At 51.5% G+C, this 18,589-nt stretch overlaps 3 protein-coding genes and 1 long non-coding RNA gene across 10 annotated transcripts; 2 read left to right on the forward strand and 2 right to left on the reverse strand.

Annotated features, from left to right (window-relative positions):
* The first annotated feature begins 284 nt into the window (after positions 1-284).
* Positions 285-884, forward strand: LOC125708168 (uncharacterized). 5 transcript variants are annotated; one of them, XR_007382428.1, is made up of 3 exons: positions 285-406; positions 476-676; positions 811-884. It is a non-coding gene; the product is annotated as an uncharacterized LOC125708168 (long non-coding RNA). The 5 variants fall into 5 exon arrangements; XR_007382430.1 differs by having other exon boundaries at positions 476-609; XR_007382431.1 differs by having other exon boundaries at positions 543-743.
* Positions 685-5,060, reverse strand: LOC125708167 (dnaJ homolog subfamily C member 8-like). The gene is made up of 9 exons (XM_048975751.1): positions 4,582-5,060; positions 4,302-4,403; positions 4,121-4,177; positions 3,879-3,945; positions 3,448-3,542; positions 2,935-3,006; positions 2,185-2,276; positions 2,009-2,084; positions 685-1,507 (listed from the first exon to the last, which is right to left on the reverse strand). The coding sequence occupies exons 1-9, from the start codon at positions 4,654-4,656 to the stop codon at positions 1,385-1,387; spliced, it is 759 nt and encodes a 252-aa protein (XP_048831708.1). The 5' UTR covers positions 4,657-5,060; the 3' UTR covers positions 685-1,384.
* A 144-nt stretch (positions 5,061-5,204) lies between these two features.
* On the reverse strand, positions 5,205-9,311 carry tmem30b (transmembrane protein 30B). 3 transcript variants are annotated; one of them, XM_048975749.1, is made up of 8 exons: positions 9,056-9,311; positions 7,980-8,187; positions 7,717-7,824; positions 7,517-7,618; positions 7,352-7,439; positions 7,123-7,260; positions 6,731-6,937; positions 5,205-6,179 (listed from the first exon to the last, which is right to left on the reverse strand). In XM_048975749.1, the coding sequence occupies exons 2-8, from the start codon at positions 8,160-8,162 to the stop codon at positions 6,001-6,003; spliced, it is 1,005 nt and encodes a 334-aa protein (XP_048831706.1). In that variant the 5' UTR covers positions 8,163-8,187; positions 9,056-9,311; the 3' UTR covers positions 5,205-6,000. The 3 variants fall into 3 exon arrangements, with proteins under 3 accessions (XP_048831706.1, XP_048831707.1, XP_048831705.1); XM_048975750.1 differs by having other exon boundaries at positions 9,051-9,311; XM_048975748.1 differs by lacking the exon at positions 9,056-9,311 and adding an exon at positions 8,409-9,044.
* A 119-nt stretch (positions 9,312-9,430) lies between these two features.
* kdm1a (lysine (K)-specific demethylase 1a) lies at positions 9,431-18,094 on the forward strand. Its single transcript, XM_048975745.1, is given in 22 exon segments — positions 9,431-9,532; positions 10,641-10,952; positions 11,273-11,438; positions 11,528-11,661; positions 11,876-11,954; positions 12,049-12,141; positions 12,404-12,510; positions 12,711-12,792; positions 13,050-13,144; positions 13,677-13,694; positions 14,254-14,396; positions 14,491-14,581; positions 14,681-14,815; positions 14,908-14,981; positions 15,075-15,186; positions 15,297-15,429; positions 15,518-15,705; positions 16,712-16,826; positions 16,920-17,047; positions 17,141-17,164; positions 17,166-17,288; positions 17,379-18,094. Coding segments are annotated over 21 exon segments (2,514 nt in total). The 5' UTR covers positions 9,431-9,532; positions 10,641-10,664; the 3' UTR covers positions 17,565-18,094.
* Positions 18,095-18,589: the final 495 nt, after the last annotated feature.

The following is an 18,589-nucleotide window of genomic DNA, read 5'->3' on the forward strand; positions in this document are numbered from 1 at the left end:
AGAAACACACACATGCGCATGCACACGCACACACACACACAGAAAAAAAACAGCTTAGTACAGCTTGCCAGTGTGATCCCCATCTGAGTGCTGATACCTAAGAGTCAGGAAATACGATATAAACAGCTTGAGAAAATGACCTGTGACCTGACTACAGTCAGCAAGTGGAAGCAGCACGTATCACCACAACTCACATCAGCATTTACATAATTACATGAGCCTTATTTGTGTCTATTAAATGGTGAAAAGAGTAATAATGGTAATGCTGACTAACCAATGATTCTGGTGTTCTGGTGTTCAAACCCCCCATTCCTGCCAGATAGGGCGTCATCAGTGAAACATACACTTTCAGACATGCTAGCAACTGACCGCAGTGCCTCAGCAAGTCACATCACACACAGGGCAGGTACAGCCTCTCTCAGAGTCACATGTGGAGGCGGCGGCGCCTCAGCAAGTCACATCACACACAGGGCAGGTACAGCCTCTCAGAGTCACATGTGGAGGCGGCGGCGCCTCAGCAAGTCACATCACACACAGGGCAGGTACAGCCTCTCAGAGTCACATGTGGAGGCGGCGGCGCCTCAGCAAGTCACATCACACACAGGGCAGGTACAGCCTCTCAGAGTCACATGTGGAGGCGGCGGCGCCTCAGCAAGTCACATCACACACAGGGCAGGTACAGCCTCTCAGAGTCACATGTGGAGGCGGCGGCGCCTCAGCAAGTCACATCACACACAGGGCAGGTACAGTCTCTCAGAGTCACATGGGGAGGCGGCGGCGCCTCAGCAAGTCACATCACACACAGGGCAGGTACAGTCTCTCTCAGAGTCACATGTGGAGGCGGCGGCGCCTCAGCAAGTCACATCACACACAGGGCAGGTACAACCTCTCAGAGTCACATGTAGAGGCGGCGACACCTCAGCAAGTCACATCACACACAGGGCAGGTACAGCCTCTCAGAGTCACATGTGGAGGCGGCGGCCCGCACACTGATAGGGTGGCGGCAGGGGTGACAGTGAAGCACTTTAATGAAAATCACAGTCTGACAGGCACCCTGTCCAGCAACAAGGAGCAGTCTGAATTCCATCCAAAACTATCAAGATGGGTCCGCCGGCCCAGCCCGGCCCGGCCCAGAAAGACGGCACCAGGCAACGGCGAGGTAGAGGCAAGGGTTCAGTCGGGGGAGCCTTTGGAAAACCACATCCATGAAACGGAGGAAAGGATCGAGGCCAAAATAAATTAAAATGGGACAATTTCAAAAATGTGCCCCTGAGCTCTGCCAGGGGAATCGGACTTCATAAATATACGTGCACATCTGCTCATAAGAGCAGGCGTTAAACAGAAGACAGGAGAGCAGAGTACTGGGAGGGGGGGCTGGGGGGGGTCACTCCCGCTGTTCCATCTTGACCTTCGGTGGTTTGAGGAACGTCCGCACCTTCTTCTCCTTCCTGCTCTTCCCTTTGGCCTGGAAGCTTCTCCAGCTGTCCACGCGACCATCCCGCGTATCCTGGGAGACAGAGACCACATGGGCTGAGACCCCACAAGAAATACCCATGAAAGACGACAGGCACCCGGGCCTGGCGCTACCACCCAAGAAGCCAAGTTATTCCAGAATGTTCTGGCATGTTTATGGGAATGAAAGTGCAGGATAAAGACTAGTTTTAACATCAACACACTCAGCACACGTTTATCAGAAAAATATGAACGACTGACATAGGTACAAGTTCTGCTTTGGGCGGAGGAAAGAATGTCTCTCACTGAGAGGGGTCCAATAAAGGGAACTTCTCCACTCAGAAGATAATGCAACTTCCTTTAGGCAGGCAGGAAGCTGTTTGGTGGCGAGCAAAATTGCCACATTGTGGGGTGAGACCATTTATAGCTACCTCAAGTTCCCAGCACTTTGCTCTGAGCCGCCGTCACTGCTAATCCAACCAGCTCTGTAGCACGACCTAGTGGCCAGTGAGTGCATTAGCATGTCTAACCCATGCACTGGGGGATGCTGTGTTACCTCAAAGTTCTTCTGCCATTCCCTCTCACGCTTGGCTTTCTCCTGAGCCTCAATCTCTTCCTCCCTTTGCCTTTTCCTGCATGGGGAGGGGAAAGCCAAATAAAAGAACTGTTGCTATCGCTAAGGGTCTCAGACCATAACCCCCCGTCCCCAGACTCTGCAGTGCCCCAACCCACCTCTCGTGCATCTCCTTGGCCTCCCGCTCCTTCCTCTTGATTTCCAGCTCTGCAAAAAGCTTCATGGTCTGCTTGTAGACTGCCTGTCTGAACTGCGCAGGCGAGAAGCGGCACACAGAGCGCTACAGGTCAGTGGCGCAAGGAACCTCAAGGGGGCGCTGCACCTGAGAACTTTCAATGGCGACTGCCGGCGTGTAAATCTCTAAGGCAGGGGTCGGGAACCTATGGCTCGCGAGCCAGATGTGGCTCTTTTGATGGCTGCATCTGGCTCACAGACAAATCTTTAATAAAAAAAATAATAACGTTAAAAATATAAAACATGCTCATGTATTTCAACCCATTCATTTCCTACCGCTCATGTTCATGGTTGCAGGTGGCTGGAGCCAATCACAGAACATTAAGACCAACCTACGATCACGTTTAACGGATGGAAGTCTCAATGCCTGCATGAAGCTTAACCTCACGACGTATCACCCAGACTACAAAGCCACCAGCAGAACCATTCAGCACCATAAGTCGCATTAATGGTAAGAAGTACTTTATTCATCATTGGTTAGCAACAGCATAACAGCGTTATTAAAAAGAATTCAGAGACTTATTGTACATTAAAAATGTTGGTCTTTTACTTGTATTTAGTTTCAAACATATTGTATGGCTCTCACGGAATTACATTTTTAAATATATGGCGTTCATGGCTCTCTCAGCCAAAAAGGTTCCCGACCCCTGCTCTAAGGGCTTCGGTCGTCATACCATCTCTGGGTCGTCCTCCTCTACCACCATGACCTTGCCGTCCTTCTTCAACTGCTTCTTCTTCTTCTCCATCTGACCCAAGACAACAGGCAGCAGCATGAAACATTCAGGGCAGTTTCAGCCCGAAGCCGGTTTCAGTCGATGCCATTCAAATACTCTCTGGGAGCAGCTCTCACTCGGGCTCCTGTGGCACCACCCCATGTGGGACCTGCACGCCACACTCCCAGGACACACAAGACAGCTACCGGGACCTGCACGCCACACTCCCAGGACACGCAAGACAGCTACCGGGACCTGCACGCCACACTCCCAGGACACGCATGACAGCTATCAGGACCAGACAGCATCCCGTGTCAGTGCGAGGAAAAGGACAGGATCCCTCATCTCGTTGGGGGAGGGGGACTGCCAAGCCAGCACCATCAGTCACGGTCAACTGGGGCCCACCTGGCATTTAAGTAACAGCCTGTCTTATACACATCACTCTGACCCAATACTGTCCAGGCGTCTGCTCACCATGTGCTCCACGTGCTCCTTCCCTGCGTGGATCACGTCTATGATTCGCTTCTTCTGTTCCTGGTCCAAGAGCAGTTTGTATGCCTTGTCCACCGCTAGAAAAGTGGAGGCGCATCATGGAAAGACTGTGCAGCTCTGACTGATCCAGGGAATAAGCACATCTCACAGTGTTTAGTGTTTTGGGAACAGAATCTGTCACCATCCAGACAGAAGACGGAACATTCCTGAGAAAACCCATTTATCGGGCCGTCAGGAGTCAACACTGACTTAATACATAATTATAATAATATTTGACTATCTAACATCGTTAAAAAGACTGAAGGTTCTGTGTTCAAATGCTGGACATCTGATGCAACCACAGGACAGGAAAGAGTTTAGCAGGGAGCTTAAAATGAACTGGTCAGTGCTAAACTTCTCCAGGAGCACAATACCTTCAAAAGCTTTCTGGGCTCTGTCAGCATCATCCTGGTTCTTGTCTGGATGGACTAGAATTGAGAGCTGCGGAAGAGAGTCTCCAATTATTATCCAAAGATATTTAGTGGTAAGTATTATCTGAAGAAATCCAACATTAGCCATAATCACTACATTTCTTTAAATAAAAGCCCTAAAAGACCCCTATCAGTAAATCTGAAATTTCAGTTCAGCACCAAAAAAAGATGGGTAAAGCAGTCACCTGCCGAAATCTCTTCTTTATCTCTTCGTCCGTTACTTCAGGGTCAATCTGAAGGACCTTAAAATTCAAACGACCACGACTGAGAGATCGCACATGGGAAGACAGCCTCCTAACACCTGCTGCCATTTCACTGCTCCTCTTACGTTGTCACAATGTCAGGGTACAAGGAACGCAAACTTACCTCAAAGGGATTCAAATTGAAATAGGAAGATCCTGGCCTGGTTAGCCTTTCTATCTGCTGTGCCGGTGTGAGGACAGAGTCTCTCTTTTCAATCTGCTTCACCTAATAAGAAAATGCAGGAGAGTTACAGCACCTTCAATAACAGTGTACGGAGGCGGGGTTACTTAGGAGGAAAACTCACTCGATGGCAAGTAAGCACTTCACATGGAAGTGCCGTAATATTTAGAAATATTTCAGAAATGAGAACATACGACACTTATTTGCAATCATTTCACCCCACCTCGGTGTAAAACGTCTGAAAAGCAGCATCATCATCATCAGCCGATGTAGCCATCTCGCCTTCTCTAGCGGCCATGTCGGCTCGGGCTTACGATGATGACGTCCGGCGGCGCACCTTTAGAAGGTCCTAATGTTAGCACGTTCTGATTGGCCGGAGCGTTTTCGGCTCGTTTCGCGCAATTAAGCCGCACATCATTAACAATAAACAAATTATAGCGTTTAAGAGCATGATCTGTGGCACGAGTGCCTGGATAGTGACTCTTTAAAATGTTAGGCATCTCTGCTTTACTTAAGCAGGGTTGCAAACACTGCTTTGCTGTCTGGAGTGAGACTTAGGTTTTTTTACTTCGTAAATAGTCGGAAGGGTTTGCAAAGTTCTCCAAAGCCTTTGATGCAGCTAGTATTAGGTTCGTAATGGAATAACAGACTTGCCGTAAGATTTGCGTGAGAGAGTAGGCAATCCTGCAAGAAAATACGCGGAACTCCCAAGCAAGCAGTATCAAATTGCAGAGTACATGCGACCGTGCCTGTCATTCCAGAACACTGCCTGCCCATTGATCGGACTTTTGTCTCAGGAAACAAGCCGGTGTTACAGTATGGCGTGAAAATGAATCGAGAAAGAGGTAAATACTTCATGTTTATTTTCTGGAAAAAAGTCAGACATGACAATTTAAACAAATAGTCCAAAGGGCAGCTTTACAATACGTAAAATGGTATACAGAGAATCATTTAAAATTACAAAAAAAAAATTCAAGTATTTCAAAACGGCAAAAATCAGAAATTTAAAAGAAAAAAAAGTACCTGAGAACAAACAGTACAGATTTACTGTGCAGCAACCGGGAGCCAAAAATTAAGGGACAGACATGTGATACTTTCCTCTTTGTGGAATTTTAAAATGGTTAAAAATGCAAATATATTGTTTGTAACAGAGTATAAAGCCCCAGCACCCAGAAGAGCAATTAAACAGCAAAACCAGGAAGAGAATCTCCAGGGCAACTGAAGCCAGAATCTATGAGGATTCAGACATGGGGATCAGTCAATATCCCAATTCTCATACCTGCTTTCATAAAGTTACCATTAAGCACCTTTGGAAGCTGATGGAGACTCAAACATTACACAAGTGAGAAAGGCACTTATTTGCTGGGTCTGAATTTAATTGTGCCATCTTAAGACAAAGCAGGTGTAGGTAACCTGATCCATGGTGGGCCAGTGCATGTGTGGATTTTTGGGATGATCAGCCAGCCAATAATGAAATGGTAGTTTTCAACTCCAGTCCAGGGGACCCTCTTATTGGCTGATTGAGAGGCCAGCCCAAATACCTGCACCCATACTGCCCTCCATGGAACAGGTTCCCCTACCCTGGCTTAGACGAACTGAGCAAAGGCCAAAATTAGCCAAAGCAGCAGGTCCCGCCGCTCGCTCATGCGTTCTCGTCAGCAAACTTGTACTTGGCGTAGACGACGAGCATGACGACAGACATGACGATGCAGAGGGAGCCGACCACCAGGTACGCGATCCCGAGGAACTCGTTCTTCCCTCCCATCCAAGTGACATTGCTCAACACCACCTTTTTGCGGCCAAAGTCTTTTACGGCGTAGTCTTGAGAAAGGACAAGTTAAGGATAAACTGGGAACACAGCTGTTACGGCATATCGCTGTCAGACCGGGAACAGGAAACAAGCAGTCAGTACCTGTAAGAACGACTGAAGGTGGCCTGTTAACCCCCTCAAGAGGAGTCCCATCTGTTGAAAGAAAATCTCTATACCTGGGTGCCCCTCCCCCCATTCACTATGCCCCAAAAACAAAACAAAAAAAAAATTCCATTCTCTATGCTGTTTGTGAAGTTACACCCAAGTGGTTAAACCAGCAAGACCGGCTTACTGCCTGAGGCTGGATCCACGCAGGTAAATAGGCCAAAGAATCAGACACCATTAAAGCCTATTTAAAAGAATTGAGCAAGACCCCAACAGAACATCTGGACTGAAGCAGATTCTGTGGATGGATATCTGGTCAACTGGAATGTTGACAGACTATGAATTTAGCAGGAAGTTCCAGACAGGGAGGTTCATAATGTACTTTGAGCAGGAACCGAGTAAGGTGTGGGTCAGACCCACCGGCAAGTGAAACAAACACTCGTACCAAAAAGGATACTGTACTCAATTTGGAGGACATAGTCCCCAGGAGGGAGGCCCAGCGCATAGTCACCACCGGTGATCCGCCGGTACAGCTTCCGGAAATCTGGCAAAGCCGCCGTCCTCATCCAGACCAGGAAGTCTTGGTTCAAGAAGCCATTGTTGTTCGGGTCTCCAAGGTCCAGCTCGTAAGCAGGCTTGGACCAGTTCACAGGCTTCATGGTGCCTAGAACATAGAGTAAACTAATCAGTAAACTGACAACCGATATAAAAAGGAAATGAAAGGAGGTGGATGGACAAGGGAAACTAGTGCCAGGTCCAAGTGGTTCTGAAGCCCAGTGCAAGCTACAGAGCCTCGTACAGAAGCCGCAGTTACCCAGGACAGCAGTGAGCAGCCCGAAAAGCACTTACCGTTGAAGGCATCTTGCAGGGAGCCCTGGGTAGGATTCCGAAATTTTATATTATAATCTGTCCACCAGGCAATGCCCTTCCCATCCAAGGGAACCTCTTTCTTGGTGCCATTGATGATCTGATACAGGCTGAAGGTGTCTTTAGAGGAATAAATCAAAGGTGGTGTCGTACATCTGCACAATAAGCCACCGGCAGCACAAGATGGGGGCAGCAGAGGCGCTTAGTTTACCATTAAACATGCTGTTGGCTATGGAGCCACATGGTGCGATAGGCTTGCTGTCGATGTACTGGTACGGAGCACAGGCATCAGCAGGACTCTGTAGGACAGCAAACACACATTTGGCAGGACGGTGGAAACCTTCATGGCATCACCACGATCATGAGGCCTCCCTACCCTCGTCGGATCTCCCCAGAGCTGGACGTCATCTCGCGACACCCCATACTTGCGATAGTTCTGGTAGTAGTTGGACAGACCGTAGTACAGAAACACAGGCGCCTGTGGAGGAGAAAGGGCCCGCGGGTCCGTGGCTCAGAGCCCAGGAAGCTGCCCGCACAGCAGGGTGGGCGGCTCGACAAGATGGTGCTGCACGTTACCGTGAACAGTGTGGTCAGCGAAAAGGTCACGTTGCAGATGCAGGGAGTGGTCTGCATGTTGGCACATTCGGAGCAGTTAGTGTACTGGCCCGTACCCGTGTAATCCGCCTGCAAAGTCAGACAGAACAGACACCCTGCTTAATGAGCACCACCAAGCTACATTCAGCAACCCCTGGATACAGAACGGGTGAGCACTCGGGACTAGACATGAGCTAACGATCATCTGGATGAGCTGCAGAGGACCCATCACTCCCCACACCTACCTCCAGCACTTGGATGTTCTGGGAGGTGATGTAGAGGGCCACCCCTATGCCGATGAAGGCCATGCCGATGAGGAGGAAGCCCGGGATAACGACATGGGCAGACAGCATAGGCTGCCAGGCAGGCAGACGCTGCTGCGTGAAGGCCGTGTTGTCTGGCCGGTTGGCTGCCTGCTGGTTCTTCATGGTGCAGCGTCAAAAGGTGCTGCAGCTACAGGAAGCCGAAAGACAGCAAGTCAACTATGTGTCATATATATTTCTCAAGACCCTGTCATTCCAAATCCCCTTGTCTTTTATAGACCGGTTTTATTACTTAATTGTCACTGCTTGTACATGTGGTTTCTGTGATTAAATTGGTTTTGTAAAACTGATTTTGGTAGTAAAAATAAAGACAGGAAAAAAGTGTGGGTGCATGCAGGTTTTGGGGATAACCTTTAGGTCAGCTGTTCAAACCCAGGCGAGAGGAATCTTCAGCCAAATCAGTCCTCTAATTAGTAATGTAATTAGAGTTGCAGTGAAAACCCGCACAAACAACGGCTCGTTCTAGAAAAGATTGGCCACCCCTAACCTATAACATTAAATAGGGCAAATTAAGAATAAGGCTGATAATAAACAGTAGTTCATAATTGCACTATAACACAACTACATTAAATTTGACTTCGACAGTGTCTATAAAACACTCGCTGAAGAGCAAAGCAGTTCCAGTTAAAAAGTAAATGAAGGTCGCTTATTGTACCAGCAACACCAACATTTACAATCATAGCTTCTCGTGAAGGAGTAGAAGATACCATGGACATTACCGCACTATATTAACCAGGAAAGAATACAAGTACACGTCATATGTACCACTTATTTGCTTATCGGATGTATGAATATCGCCGGTTCCGTAACTGCCCGAGCACTCGGTACAACCCGGTACAACGACTCGCACCTTTTCCGGAAAGTAACAAACAAATCACATCTCCAAAAATAAACAAATTAAATAGTACTCTTCGAAGGAAACATATTCTTGCAATAAAAGCTGTTTCTTTATTTACTTAAGGAAGAGGCGTATATTGGCTTGGTAGAGCGTACCTTACCTGTCCAGGTGCAGCCCAGAGCTGGGGCAGGTATGTGCTTACTTCCGGATCACCCTCCTCAGTGACGTCTCCAATGGAAGCCTCGTGCCATCTTCATTTTAACATGCAGCATGGATTTTAATTAAAGCAATTAGACAGCCCAGATGAATGTAATTTTCAAATAAACGAGGTGTTCTGCGCACTTCGTATGTTGACACTTTGGCGCTGGTGAGAATTTTTCCAAACCGGTTTTAATCGTGAACGCGCAACGTGTCTTTATCTCGCTGATGCGCGCACCCGCGTTTGCTCTCTTTAACAAACGGTCACTTGAAGAGATGCCTCCCTGTTCGCGATTGATAGCTTGCGCACCCAATCATCGTGTGTGAAACCCTGTATCGCTTTTCTATGAGCCAATGGGATTAAAGAGTAGGCGAGGCTGTGGGACGGAAGGGTCGCGTACGGCGCTTTCTTTGTGCTGATAACTGCGAGCTTTTAGAGGTAAGGTGCTTGTTTTTTGCTTCATGATCACTGCGCTAGTTTTATGTCAGGGCCATCGCATTGGGTCTGATTGTGCCCATTTAGGCAGCTTTGTTTTGGGGAATATTCGAGTTTAGGCCGGCGTTATTTTTAGCGTCGTGCTAGTGAATTGGTGGTGAAGCTACCTCACTAGCCTGCTACTCTGTATAGCTTTAGCATTAGCCTTAGCGTGATACTACTGTCTTAGTACAATTCTAAGACGTGTGCAGTTTCTGCCTATGGGCCTAAAGTTACCCGCTTTCGTTTCTTTTTTTTAATGCATATTCCATAAGACTCGCAAGACAAAGTTGTCAGGTAGTATATAGCAAATTGGTAAACGAGTAGCTCCCACCCTTTGCGACGCAGGGGGTGGGGGTCGCTGGTTCGGTCCTCATCTTCATGGTGAATTTGACTGAAATGAACTTAATCATTTTGAGAGAATAAAAACTGGCGAATTTAAAATGATTATCAGAGAGTCTTGGTGTGCCTGAACAGCTAACCCTAAACCAGTGTGTGAGCCACTGTGAGCGCTATGCACGGTCATGTTAATCGGGTTAAATGGAGAGTAACTTCCAGCGTAGTCTGTCTTGGATGTAGTTTAAAAATATTCAGTAAAAGATCAGTAAATGTTAACATCTTCATTCATTTACCATCATGTTTGTTTTCCTGCTGGGTGAGCTAGTCACAAAGACATGGTGTTTAATTCAAGGAAGAGGTCAATATTGATAACACTCGGCTAAAGCGCAGAAACATCGAGCCTGTCCCTAAATGAACGCGGACTGCTGTCCCGTGCTGATTAAGGGGTAATTTAGGCAATAACCCCCCTCTCTTGTCCTTTGGTTTTTGTTTGCACACTGACAGGTATCTGTTACTCTGGGTGGTCTTCAGGGGGTATGAATAATGTTTGGCGACTGGATCCTTTTTTAAAGGGCCAAAATTTGTATCAATTAATGTGTGACTATCGGTAACAAAACAAGTCCAGAAAGGACATCCCTATATTCTATCAAATTCCACACATTAACTGCATTGCTGCGCAGAAGAGAGTGCTGGGGTGCTATGCTTGTAAAAAAGGATGTTTTTCCTTTCACAGGAGAGATCTCGGCACTCCTCCACAATGTTGTCCAGTAAAAAGTCAGATGCTGGGTCGTCATCGTCATCGACCTCAGGATCTGGAGGGGACAGAGCCCCAGAGCTACCAGCATCAGGCCAGCTGGGGCCCCCCAACTCTTCCTCGAGCTCTTCTGAGGGTGGGGTACCCAGTGACCGCTCCCTGAAGAAGAAGGAGCGTGCATCGCCCAGCGGGGAGCAGGGCGGCCCCCTGCTGTCCCACCCCACAGGCCCAGGGGCCATTGACCAGGACTCGGCCGAGGGCCGCAGGACCAGTCGGCGGAAAAGGCCGAAAGTAAACACCTTGGCGGGGTCCTGTGGAGATACATGACAGATTCAGGATGCTTTGGTTGGAGATACATGCTCAGAATTAGGGTCCTTTATTTAAGACATACAAGCTCAGAATCAGGGTGCTTTGGCTGGAGATATAAGCTCAGAATTAGGTCCCTTTAGTTTGATATACAAGCTCAGAACCGGGGCGCTTTGGCTGGAGATACAAGCTCAGAACCAGATGGTTTTTAGTAAACAGTCGAGCAGGCTGGTTAGGGCGGAGCGATGGAGATGTCCACGCAGGGCCCGGTTTTAATGGTGCTTGCGATGTGCCTCCTGCTGCAGGTGGAGTACCGCGAGATGGATGAGAGCCTGGCTAATCTCTCCGAGGATGAGTACTACTCCGAGGAGGAGAGGAACGCCAAGGCAGAGAAGGAGCGCAAGCAGGTGGCCCCGCCCCCGCCCCCCCCTGTTGAGGAGGAGAATGACAGTGAGCCGGAGGAGCCGTCGGGTGAGTGCGCCTCCCGCCGCGTTGCCACCCGGTACTGCTCCAGGCGGCTTGCCACATGGTCACACCCAGCGGCACCTTCCTCTCCTCAGGGGTGGAGGGCGCCGCCTTCCAGAGTCGTCTTCCCCACGACCGCATGACCTCCCAGGAGGCCGCCTGCTTCCCCGACATCATCAGCGGCCCCCAGCAGACACAGAAGGTGTTCCTGTACATCCGGAACCGCACGGTGAGCCCAGCCTGACCCGACTGTGAAACGGAGCCTGCGCGGCCGTTTCGATGATGGATGAGTCTTTTGTGTGGTGATGTTCATGGACAGTAGGGGGCAGTGTGTCCTTGTTTGTGGCTGTGTTTGGGGACAAACCACCAGTTTCGTTTATAAATGTATACTCTGTGCAGTTTGAGGATGGGGGTGCTCGGCTCACTCTGTACCCTGCCCACAGCTCCAGCTCTGGCTGGACAACCCAAAGGTCCAGCTGACGTATGAGGTCACGGTGCAGCAGCTGGAGGCCCCATATAACAGTGAGTTGATCCTGATTTGATTGGGCGGCGAGGATCCCTCAGGCTGCAGGGCTATGTTGTCATTTCCTGTTACCCGTCCGTCTCACTCTCTCAGGTGACAAGATGCTGGTCCACAGGATCCACAGTTACCTGGAGAGACACGGACTCATTAACTTCGGCGTGTACAAGCGTGTGAAGCCACTACCCAGTAAGTGCAGTGCCACCTCACTGCGCTCCCCGGGGCGTCGGCTGCCTGAGTGCTGCCACTCTGATAGAAACAGGCAGCTTCTGCCCTACCTGAGAGTGGGCAGCTTGCTATTGACTGCGTGACGGCCGTGTAAATGGACAAATGGGAAAACACTGCTGAGGTGCTTTGGTTGCAAGGCTGCAGTGTCTCGGGGGAGAGGGTGGCTGGTGGGAGAGTCGCCGACGCGGCCGGCAGTTTGAGTGTGTCTGTGTGTGTGGTGCAGCCAAGAAGACAGGCAAGGTGATCGTCATCGGGGGAGGGGTCTCTGGGCTGGCTGCCGCTCGGCAGCTGCAGAGCTTCGGGATGGACGTGACTGTGCTGGAGTCCCGGGTGAGTGTGACACCCCCACACACACACTCGCAGTACTCACCGAAATGTCTGTCGTGTGACCGCTCTCACAGATAATGCCTTAATCTCTCTCTGTGGCTTCCCCTGATATCTTGCCAGATGCAGGCAGTCCAGTCGAACCCTCTGTACTGATATATATATATATGTGTGTGTGTGTTTGTCTCTCATTCCCATCCCATCAGGATCGTGTGGGCGGGAGAGTGGCCACCTTCCGGAAGGGCAACTACGTTGCTGACCTGGGGGCCATGGTGGTGACCGGCCTGGGTAATACACTGCATGTGACACCTCTGTTGCCCAGCAGATGGCAGCACAGTCAAAGTAGTCAAGCTGCCACTCTCTAGGAAATTCTTTGTTGCTCACTTTGCATGTTTGTTTAACTGTCGGTTTGTTTTGGTGGCCAGTCTACATTTTCTGCGACCTGTAGGTAAATGTATGTTTAGCATGATTTGTCTGAGAAGGAGATGGTTGCAAATGTTCTGAAAAGAGGGGAAGCCAACGCGGAGGTGCTTGTTTGCTGCTAGGTGGGAACCCCATGGCTGTGGTCAGCAAGCAGGTGAACATGGAGCTGGCCAAGATCAAACAGAAGTGCCCACTGTACGAAGCCAACGGCCAGGCGGTGAGTGTCTGTAGGGTGGCGTCTGCTCCTACAGGGGGTGTCGTGGGCCTGGTTCGGCAAGCCATCGTTAAACGTGCTGAGGTGGCTGCGTGTGACGATTGACGCAGCCCTTGAGCAACCCCTCGCTGGCCTCGCGTCCAGCCCCCTCGCCTAGCCTCCGAGCCTCTCACTCTCCCTCCAGACCGTTGTAGTTTTAGACTAACTTCTTTTTTTATTATTATTCAAAAAACCTTAACATGCAGTACTGACTGACCTGGAGCTGTACCGTGTGTGAGTGGCTAAGAGCAAAGAGCAGATTTTTCTGTAAAAAGGTCGTCCGTGCGGATTTAGCGGGGCATGTGAGCGCCGCCCCGTGGGGTTCTGGGTACGGGGTACTGAAGGCCGCTTTTGAGCTGATTATCTGAGTAGGCAGAGTGCCGGATGACTTTTGTTTGAGTTTGACGTTCGTTTCTGTTTGTTTACTTAACATGTTTTTTTGTTCCCCTTCCCTTTTGTTTCTCTCTGTCTGTCGGACTCCCCGGCGTGTAAAAAGGGCGAGAGATGCACCAGCGTATGTACCGGCCTCAGCCTTTCTTTTGTTCCTTATTTGTTCCTTTTTCTTAATTTCTCCTAGTTTTCTCTAATCTTTAAGCAAGATGCCGATGCATGAATTTCACCACAGCTGGTAATGAAGTGACGGTCACTAGCTGCCATTTAAATCAAGGCCATAACATCAGGCATGATGTCAGGATGTGCGTAGGAGTGAGCGAGCAAGCATGTGTGTATCTGTGTGTGTGTGCATGGAAATGTGTGTCCATGTGTATGGGAGTGTGCATGCGAGCGCACGTGTGTGTGTGTATATGGGAGTGTGTGTGTGGGAAGCTGGAGGCTGCTTTAGACTTTCATCGTCATCATCACCGTTGCCATAGTCACCGATGTCACCAGGGAGATAGACTCTGGAGTGGGCCCAGCTCCGGATGTTGGTCCCCGCCCAAGTGTGGGTGACACGGTCATCAGAAGGTGGCTGTTCCACACGTTCACAGCCCTCAGATCGTCTCAGTCGCCTGAGGAAAGGTGCGCTGAGGAGTTCTGGTGCTCGACGTGCTGACTGCGCTTCACCATCGCTTCAGGTGCCCAAGGAGAAGGACGAGATGGTGGAGCAGGAGTTCAACCGGCTGCTGGAGGCCACGTCCTACCTCAGCCACCAGTTAGACTTCAACTTCCTCAACAACAAGCCCGTGTCTCTTGGTCAGGCCTTGGAGGTGGTTATCCAGTGAGTGGTAGCCGTCATGTCACCCGACCATACATCTGTCATGGTGCAGGGAAGCACCCTGGGTAATGTAGTCCATCAATTCCTGTATTTTCAGACTGCAGGAGAAGCATGTGAAGGACGAACAGATTGAACACTGGAAGAAGATTGTAAAGACGCAGGAAGAGCTGAAAGATCTGCTAAATAAGGTGCGTGTATCAGAAAAGTGGACAGTGCATCCCGCTGTGGTTAAGTTCCCATATGGGCCTCTCCTTCAAGGAATGAACGTATGTTGTTCCTTGCCCCAGATGGTGGCCACCAAAGAAAGGGTGAAGGAGCTCCATCAGCAGTACAAGGAGGCCTGCGAAGTGAAGCCACCAAGGGACATCACAGCAGAATTCCTGGTCAAGAGCAAACACCGTGACCTGACCGCACTCTGCAAGGTGGGCCGCGACCTGTGCGCTGTGCTCGGCGGGGGGGGGGGTGTGGAATGCGCGTGAACCTGGCAGGTATGACCTCTGGCCTCTGCCTGCAGGAGTATGACGAGCTGGCAGAGGCACAGGTGAAGCTGGAGGAGAAGTTACAGGAGCTGGAGGCCAACCCCCCCAGGTATGGTCAGCGTGGCCTGCTTGACCCTTTGGGGGGTTTCTCTTTGACCTTTCAGCTTAGAGGAAATGAAATGTCTGTCTGTTTCTGGCCCAGCGACGTGTACCTGTCCTCACGGGATCGGCAAATCCTGGACTGGCACTTTGCCAATCTGGAGTTTGCCAATGCAACGCCCCTGTCCACCCTCTCCCTGAAGCACTGGGACCAGGTGAGAATGCAGCAGTCTCCCCCACACTGATCCCAGCTCAGCTCCACTGCGCATCGTCGGCAAGCAGAGAGGGACATGATGACTTTGAGGTCTTTCCTCTCCCCACACAGGATGACGACTTTGAGTTCACGGGGAGTCACCTGACTGTCCGAAACGGTTACTCCTGCGTCCCTGTGGCCCTGGCGGAGGGCCTGGACATCAAGCTGAACACAGCCGTGCGGCAGGTCCGCTACACCGCCTCCGGTGAGTCCGGCTCCGTGGCGCTCCAAGCACAGCTGAACGTGACGGTCCCATGTTGCGGACGTTTCTGAGTCCCTCTCTCCGTCTGCAGGCTGCGAGGTCATTGCTGTAAACACCCGCTCCACCACGCAGACTTTCATCTACAAATGTGACGCAGTGCTGTGCACGCTGCCGCTGGGCGTGATGAAGCAGCAGCCCCCCGCAGTGCAGTTCGTGCCCCCCCTGCCCGAGTGGAAGACCTCGGCCATTCAGAGGATGGGCTTCGGGAACCTCAACAAGGTGCGGCGCTTGTGCAGCACTGTGCTTCAGGGATAGAACCTCTTAGTCGGAAGCTACCGATGAAATTGTCTCAAAGCTAAAATTCACTGTCCCCCACCCCCATTCCCACCTGACGCACTGCGCAGGCCGCTGTCCAGGACAGGTCGGCCTTCCCCACACCTTCTCTCTATATTCACTCTATACCTGTATTTTCTTCATTGATGTTCCTGACTGGAGTGAAGGTCATAGGAGCAGGCGAGGGCCATGCTATGATGCACTGGGGTGCCCGCCTCCCCCTCAGCCTCTGATGAAAGACCTCCTCCCCCAGCCCCCCCCAGCCCCCTATTTTCATCATCCGCTGCGGATTCATTTTCGTAAATCTGCTGCAGCAGAAAAGTACTGCAGTGTTACACAACAGGACATGCTGTATCGTGCCGTGGCCACCAGAGGGCACCCCACTCGTGCTTTACTACTCCGATCCCGGCTGTCGGCACCTTGGAGCCGAAGTGCTGGTGTGAGGGCCTGGGAGGAGGCCTGTTTGAAGGGCTTTAACTTCCACATTTTCAAAAAGCTCTTGTGTGGAAAAGCTGTGCTCGCCCAAGTGGCAGTGCCTCCTAGAAGAGGGACAGCCTGAAATGGATCATGCTTCTTCTCCGACTTCTCCTGTCGTGCTCTCTGCTCGCAGTCTGCCGTTTGGGCTGGTGGGTGTTGCCCGGACCCCCCTGCTTCTCCTGCTGCCGTTGCTGAGGTGTTCAGCTGCCTTTTACAGCCTCAGTAACTGTGGCTGCAGAGTGCTGAGTGCAGCAAATTGTGCGGCTTGAGTGTCTGGTCAGCAAAAGAGGCTTTTTTAACGGGCTGCTTTACTGCTGTTCTTTGCCCCACCCGTTACTGCCCACCGCCACACAGATGTGCTTTAATGCCACCCAGCGCATGTTTCTTTTGGGTTATCCCTTAGAGGGGCTGTTAAACTGTCATTCTTGTGTCAACTTTGTTGTCACAAGATCCTGTGTGTCCTCCCTGCCACTAGGTGGTGCTGTGTTTCGACCGTGTCTTCTGGGACCCCAGTGTCAATCTGTTCGGCCATGTAGGAAGCACGACTGCAAGTCGGGGCGAGCTCTTCCTGTTCTGGAACCTCTACAAAGGTGAGTAGCAGTCTGTCCTGACCCGCCGGCTGTGGACCTCCCGCGGATGCGGGTTTCTGCTGTTGGCCGCCGCTCTGACTCCGCCTCCCGCAGCCCCCATCTTGCTGGCCCTCATGGCCGGGGAAGCCGCCGGCATCATGGAAAATATCAGCGACGATGTCATCGTGGGTCGCTGCCTGGCCATCCTCAAGGGCATCTTTGGCAGCAGCGCGGTCCCTCAGGTCTGACACCCCCTTCTGGCTGCTCCCAGAATTGCGACCCTCCGCGTTCTCCACAGAAGAGCTCATGCCTGCCCATTTCTCTTGTCATGGCAGCCTAAGGAGACGGTGGTGACGCGGGTGGCGTGCAGATCCCTGGGCGCGCGGCTCCTACTCCTACGTGGCTGCGGGTTCCTCAGGCAATGACTACGACCTGATGGCCCAGCCCATCACACCCGGACCCGCCATCCCTGGTACCTCCCAGGTGAGCCGCGCCCCCCCCTCCCCTCCCCGCCCCCTACTGGGCCTCCTGCTCCTCAGGTTAACAGCCCCCTCTGTGTCTCTCTGCCCCCAGCCCGTCCCCCGCCTCTTCTTCGCTGGTGAGCACACGATCCGGAACTACCCAGCCACGGTGCACGGAGCCCTGCTCAGCGGCCTCAGGGAGGCAGGCCGCATCGCCGACCAGTTTCTGGGTGCCATGTACACGCTGCCCCGCCAGGCCACCCCCGCGGCCAACCCGCAGCCGGCCCCCAGCCTGTAGCCCCGCCCCAACTGCTGACTCTCAGGGGTATGGACACTTGGGGATATCCAGCGATGGTGGACCGCGATACCCCGTGCTGCTCCTCCTCCATCTCCCCCCCCCCCCCCCCAGGCCGTCCGTTTCCAGGGTGTGATTCACACCATCTTCAGAGGCGGGTTATACAGGAAACTACTCCCCCTCCTGCCCCACCCACGTTCCTGGCATTCCTGACCCGACCACAGGCAGAAGTCGCATTTGGGAAAGTCAAGGCCAGGCTTCCGGGAACCCCACCCCCAGAACTGGGCTTGCTGCGGCCCCCGCCCCCTCCTGGGGTCCTCGGTTAGCGAGTAGCTGTACGGGCCGCCAGGGCTCGCGGTCAGCGGCAGTAGGCAGCTGACGATAGCTGACGAACTTCTTGGAAAAAGAGCATTTTTGTTTTAATATAATGTTTCACTTCCCATTAGCGGATGGTTTGCAGTAGTCAGGTTGTTTGCTGCAGATTTTTTTTTATATTTTATGAACGTACAAATAAAGGCAGACAGACAAACTAACGTCGTGTGTCACATCTGTTGGTTGCTTCTGTCCAAAGTGACTTCTGAGAGACTTCAGCCAGCCCTCCTGGAAACGCTGGGGGCTAGGGGCCGTCCTCTGGGGCCCCTCCCATCACAGGCATGGTCTCCTAACCCCCCCCCAAGCCACACACCACCCTGGTGACAGCCAGCTGCTGGTATAACACGTCCCGAGGCGGGCTTGGGGGCAGCTCCCACTGGCTGACAGACACCAGCCAGCATTGCGACCCCCCCCCCCCGGCGGCTCTGCAAGGCACACGTGCAATTTCTTTAAATATACCTGGTTGCACCCGCTTCTGTAACTCAGGCGGGGGTGGGGGCTGTTCACAAAAGAGGGTTAGAACTTTTCCTACAGAGCAAACTCCCCCGTTCATCTTAAGACAAATTGTTATATTACAGTAACCCCATGTTGCCAATTCTCACCCTGCACGTTTACCTGTGAATCCTTCACATTAAAAGTATGATCAATTGATTATT

The sequence above is a fragment of the Brienomyrus brachyistius genome, chromosome 14 (assembly GCF_023856365.1).
Source record: "Brienomyrus brachyistius isolate T26 chromosome 14, BBRACH_0.4, whole genome shotgun sequence".
NCBI classification, from domain to species: Eukaryota; Metazoa; Chordata; class Actinopteri; order Osteoglossiformes; family Mormyridae; genus Brienomyrus; species Brienomyrus brachyistius.

Coding starts and splice junctions, on each gene's coding strand:
- LOC125708167 (XM_048975751.1), bottom strand. CDS start 4,656: ATGGCCGCTAGAGAAGGCGAGATGGCTACATCGGCTGATGATGATGAT. Junction 2,277..2,934: donor AGGAGGACGACCCAGAGATG/GTATGACGACCG, acceptor TCGCCTGCGCAG/TTCAGACAGGCAGTCTACAA. Junction 2,085..2,184: donor GCCAAGGAGATGCACGAGAG/GTGGGTTGGGGC, acceptor CTCCCCATGCAG/GAAAAGGCAAAGGGAGGAAG.
- tmem30b (XM_048975749.1), bottom strand. CDS start 8,162: ATGAAGAACCAGCAGGCAGCCAACCGGCCAGACAACACGGCCTTCACG. Junction 7,825..7,979: donor AGAACATCCAAGTGCTGGAG/GTAGGTGTGGGG, acceptor CTGACTTTGCAG/GCGGATTACACGGGTACGGG. Junction 7,619..7,716: donor CGCTGACCACACTGTTCACG/GTAACGTGCAGC, acceptor TCTCCTCCACAG/GCGCCTGTGTTTCTGTACTA.